This window comes from Glossina fuscipes, unplaced genomic scaffold, assembly GCF_014805625.2.
Source record: "Glossina fuscipes isolate IAEA_lab_2018 unplaced genomic scaffold, Yale_Gfus_2 64560, whole genome shotgun sequence".
NCBI classification, from domain to species: domain Eukaryota; kingdom Metazoa; phylum Arthropoda; class Insecta; order Diptera; family Glossinidae; genus Glossina; species Glossina fuscipes.
Window position 1 is genome coordinate 1 of NW_024003978.1, and position 5,892 is coordinate 5,892.

Consider the following 5,892-nt stretch of genomic DNA (forward strand, 5'->3'; position numbering starts at 1 on the left):
ATGTACCAAAGTAATGTAATTTATTTAACCAATTAAAATAATAAATTTTATTTAAAGAAAAGAAAAACAATACTTTGTTGTTATTTTAATCACAGTGTTGTCATTATGGTCAGTTGTATATACTCGACCAATTTTACATATCCTTCGGGTAATTTTCATATCGTTTTGTTAATACATTAGTTATGTAAAAAAAAAAATCTATACCGTTATGACTACTGCTGGACAGCTGGGAGGAAATCCATATATTGGCGGAGGGAAGGAGATGCCAAGAAGAATCAAATAATTCATTATTCAATTAGAAGGCTCTACATTTGTTGGTGAAAAAATTCGAGAGACGATTCGAATTTATCTTGTCAAACAAAGAAAATGTGTAGCTGCAAGGGACAGTATCACTGAGAGATATAACTTTCTGAAAAGGGGAAAGATTCATTATCTTGATTTTAATTAACTTTTTGACACTGCAAAGGAGAGCTCTTTCGGAAACGGGCCATTCACCGGAAATGGCATTAAGAATATGTTCAGGAGTTGAGGGGATCAGTCCAGTACAACGTTTTAACATTCCATTTTCAAATGTTTGTGTTGTCTTTCTCGTTATATATTTTGGGATATTGCAACATGTCGAATGTGCAAATTCAATTTTGGATCTGACTAAAGCTTTGTAGACGGTACAAGCTTTTTTTGAAGGCAAGCTTGACTGATTGTTAGTCAGGAGGTTGATGATATTGCCTCCGGATTGACAGTCTTCGAAGGCATTCTCATAATGTCCACGCAGAGTTAGGCTGCCATTTAAAATTCTACTAAGAAATCGAAAACATTTCACCTCATCAAGTTTAATTCCTTTGATAAAGAGCCTGATTTCACGTTTAGAACCTTTGGCAATGATTTTTGGTATTTGTTTTGCTGGGGTTGAAATACAAAATTAAGATCGGCGCATGCATCGAAGATAAGGTTAGCTTTTATCGAGAGATTATTGATAGCCGCGTAAAAAGATACAATTATCAAATCATCTGCATATTGGAAAAATATGAATTTTGTCATCTTGAAGATCAAGGAAAATAGCTATGTATAGATTAAAAAGTATGCGGCTTAAACAACTGCCTTGTGGGATGCCACCGTAGATTTCAAGCTTTTCTGTACCCATCACTGCATGCTAGAGGATATTTAAGCTTCTTTCAGACAGTGCTCTAACCATGTCGTACTTAGCTCCATCACAATCTGCAGCAGTTTCTGGAATGTTGAGACTACCAAAAGGAATCGAAGGTATTGTAATCGGATTGACGCTAGGAATATAGCTCTTGAGCATATCCAAGTATCTTTTATTATCATGGTCGCTCGACACAGCACAACCTTTTTAATTTTCGACGAAATTGTCGATAACCATTGACATAATTCCAGAATAAACGCGGATTGCTATTACCACATAACTTTTTAATCGTGATAGCTCTATGTGTTCTTTTCGCTTTTCGAACTGCAGACCGCCATTCTTTCAGTGTTTTCACATATTCAATGAAGTTGGCTGGATTGGCATATTTATACATTTTTTTCCCTTGCAGCTTAGTATTTGCGGAAAAACGTGGACAACGAAGACTTCCACCAAGGTTTAGATCGGAAGCACTCAATACCAGAAAAGTTGGTTTTCGCAGACCTGATCACAGACTGAAAGCCACTTTCAATTGATGATAAGTCGGAAGGAAGATCAACTTTAGACAGACGGTTTCTAAGAAAGTGTCGTGAAATGAAATTTTCTATTTTCTTTTCTTTCTTCTAATTAATCTCATGCTTAAGAAGAGGCTGATAGATTTCTTGAGTACCGAGAATATAATTCCAGTTCATTCTTATGCTTTGCAAAAACGCAAATCTACAAGCATGTGTGTCTATGAAATGTCTTTCTTTTTTCATAGAGAGCCTGAAAAAAATTGATGAACAGGTTCTCCCTGGATATCAGCAAAGCTTACGATGGCGTCAACTTGATGAAGCGCTTTAGAATTCTCTTAAACTTTTCGATCCCACTTTAAATTGTGTCTTTGGACCTTAAATTTTTTATCTAAAGGTGTATTGGTAAGAGGTGCAGACAGTGGTATTTCACAAAGCAGTTGTTTGAGTCCCAGCCTCTTCAATCTGTGTGCAGTTGAGTTGCGTGACCTTGAAGGCAACAAAGGTCATGTGTTTCAATACGCTAAGCATTTTTTAATAATGTCTGCTGACTCATTGCCGCATCGGCCGATCTTAATTCATTTATAATCGAAACGTGAAATTAGCATCTCTATCAAAGAATCTAAAGTCAAATCTCTTCAGCATCTGGGCAAAATATTAAATGATAGCCTCACTCTTCAAAAGCATTATGAGTAAGTCTTTAATTCGGATGTAACATCATCAAACTATTGACTAACGATCAGTTAGAAGTGCCTCCCAAAAACGTTCTGACTATGCACAAAGCGTTGTTCCGATCTACGATCAAATTTGCGCATACGACACCTTTTAATCTTCCGACACATATATAGAGAAAGGAATACAGATTTAGGGAAATGGAAGATTAAAACGTGGCACCAAACTGGCACCCTCAACTCCTCAACAGATCCTCAATGGAGCTGAAGCTGATTAGGCTTAATGCACAAATCCTTCCTTCTCCCACAAAGTTACAGCTCTCAGCGATGTGATCTCATGTGCATATTTTTTTAGCAAAAATTCCGCAATATTTTTGACATAATCATTATATCTGTGAAATGCGTAATATGATATATGAATCTCAAATTGAATCGCGTGTCAAAAATAATCACCTTTCCTATAAAATAAATCCTTCTTTTAACTTTAAACCGATATCAGAAGCGGAGTTCAATCCCTAGGAGCTCAAAATAGTTTACGGTCTCTGATTGGCCAAAGTTATAAAAAATGATTCGTGGTATATCGAATCACCGACGTGTTTCGGGTCAAGGAAGAATGCTATCGGAAATAATTCATAAGGCCGCGGTCCACTATTGTTTTTTTACTTGTTTACTTCTTAGATATGTTTTGACCTCTACGGACTAACGTCTCGTTCCAAATTAGAACATTTTTTCTTAAAGAACTTACCAAGCCTTATTAAAGAGTAAGGACGACATTAATTGCTACCATTTGTGTTAAATAAAAGCTATTAAGTAGGCGGTAATTCAATGATGGATAGGAAACACTGAAACATGAAAAACGTTCGTGGAGTGTTTTGCCGAAAATTTAATTCGATTTCATCTTAATCTTAAACAAACTTCACTTAATCAAAATGTACTAGTTTGCTCAATAACTTTCCGCCATTTTTCTAGCAAATACGTCTCTATGTCAGTCTAAGTAAAGAATGACGTAGAGAATGACGAAGACAATCAATGTAAAGAATTTCGTAGACAATCGATGTAAAGAATGACGTACACAATTGATGTAGACAATGGCGTAGACAATTGTTGTAGAGAATGTAAACAAAAGTTGCTGAAAATGCAAAGTCTTAGATTCGGGTGTTGTTCCATATCCATTTTTCGCTAACATACCAAATTTCAAAAAATTGTTAAAAATAGTTCCCATAAGCAGAATTTGAATTTGTTTAGTTTGTTCAAAAGGTATTTTCATTTAGATGTCCACAAAAATATTTTACGTTGTTTAATATGGACAAAATGGTCTTTCAAATCCAACTGTACACTAATGTTAATTATTTAACAGATCTCTGCTACGCCATTAACAGAGTTTTATTAACAGTTGTGGTAAGTGTCTTTGCTAGTTAAATACGAATTATTTTCGCACCCTTATATATTGTTCATCTTGTGAGAATTTTGGCAACAAGCAGAACAAAGCTTAAAAATGCAATAAGCTATCTATATTTTTAATCATCAACAACTTTGAACTGATTTAAACACGTATGTCTGTCCATCCACGTTACGTTTGTGATGATTTCAAAAACTAAAAATATAAGCGCCATATTTGAAAATAATCCGAAGAAAAATTGTATTAATTTTTTTATATTTGTCGATTCCTTAAAACAATTACAATATTGTTATTTAAAGAAATGCAATAAAGTAAATCAAATACAAAATCAATTCGAGTATTTTACTTTTTCAGCCGTATAAAACAGGACATGGGATTTAACAATAATGAAACTTGGGCCAAAAACGTGAAAAGTTCCTCACATTAAAATCAGTCAGTTCAAAAAACCTCACACAATTAGTTGATAGTAAATGTTTTGAAAATCATATATAGATTAGCGATCCGGCCAATATTTTGAAGCTAGGCACGGCATTGTTATGCCTGTTAAAATGCTCGATAAAAGATTAACACTGTGATTATCTATTATGCGTAGACCACTTATGTGTCGTACGCCTTCAGCGGGATCTTCCACAATTTTGCCCTCTTCGTTAATGCCAGAGAATTGTACTGTAGCACCAAGCACGGAATCAACCATGGATCCTAATAGACCGGCTAAACCACCGAATAGTATTAAAGGCCATTGAGGTGGGCTAATAAGCATTTGATTGCCGAAAACCGTCACATGTACTGTTAGAAAGTAGGCAAAGCCTACTAGCAAGCCACCTAACCAACTGACCAATAAGCCAATACAGGAAATTGCACCATTAGTGCCGCGTGGCACGCGTTTAAACGTGGTTATTAAATACGGATCATCTGATGATAAAGCAGTGCCCAATTCACTAGCCCAAGTATCACCATTGCAGCAAGCAAAAGAACCTTTATGTGAAAGTGAACATGAAAATCAATACTCTAAAACAAAAATAACATACTCATTACTGATATGCTCAGCCAGCTAGCTCGAAAATCGTTAACGAAATTTATGGACCGTTCACTAGATCCACAATCAATTAAATACAATACTGCCAATAGAGTAGCTACACCGGCATTACACAAAGCTTGTATCCAATTACGCTGACCTTTTTCTTTAAAATTTGTTTCAATTTTACGTTTCGCATACCCACGAAATTCTGTAGCTTTCGAAGAGGAAAAGAAAAACGCAACTAAACACATAAAAAAAGCGTGGTTGGCTAGGGACAAGAGAAATGCCATCACTAAGCCCAAAGCTGCGCCAGATTTATCTACAGATCGGCGACGCCAAGCAATCATCATCATGGCCAATGGTACTGACGTGGAAAATAACCATCGCGTAGGTGGTATTACATGGGAATCTGATTTACATAAAAAACGGTTTTAAAATTTTCTTATTGATAACAGCATAAGCGTACGTACCTTCAAATTCATTAAACCATAGCTTCGATAATGTTAAATTAGCAAGCCACATAAATAAAGACAATGGCACGGCCATTAAAACAGGCCACCAACTTTGTAATATTTTGGACATCCGGAATCGTGATAAATCCACTACCCCAAGACAAAACCAAAGAACCCATAAAAGATATGCACTAACTTTCACTTCTGTCATTAAATTGTAATACAAATACATACATTAAGTTGAAGTGGCAACACTCAAAGTTTTCGCAAATATTTACTAACAGCGATAGCAACAAAACTGATAACTTTTAAACGTAATCGTCAGTCAAATTAAGCGCGACACAATAATTGCTTCATGCGCTATCTGGTACACAACATAAAATTAGTTGTTATATTACATATATAAATATAAATACCATAAAATAAAATTTATAACTTTATAAATTAATTTCTTCTCTACGCCATTGAATATAACCGTGTCCTCATTACGTTTAGCCATTTAGAACCTTGACACGTAGCCCTGATGCGTTATTTTGTTTTTTAGGTAAGTAAGTCGGAAATGTTGAAACCAGCTTTAATGTAAGCAAAAAATATATGAAAAACAACAATAAAAAATTATTATGAGAGCAGTTTAAATTTTTACACAAGTACACAAAGTAAAATCATTGCCTAAAAGTTCTGGTCATACAGCGTACAAAC

The 5,892-nt window shown here is 35.1% G+C and overlaps 1 protein-coding gene across 1 annotated transcript; it reads right to left on the reverse strand.

Annotated features, from left to right (window-relative positions):
- Window positions 1-4,016: 4,016 nt before the first annotated feature.
- LOC119643826 (transmembrane protein 19) lies at window positions 4,017-5,384 on the reverse strand. Its single transcript, XM_038043334.1, has 3 exons — window positions 5,212-5,384; window positions 4,752-5,150; window positions 4,017-4,698 (listed from the first exon to the last, which is right to left on the reverse strand). Exons 1-3 carry the CDS (start codon window positions 5,321-5,323, stop codon window positions 4,217-4,219), a joined length of 993 nt encoding a protein of 330 aa, XP_037899262.1. The 5' UTR covers window positions 5,324-5,384; the 3' UTR covers window positions 4,017-4,216.
- Window positions 5,385-5,892: the final 508 nt, after the last annotated feature.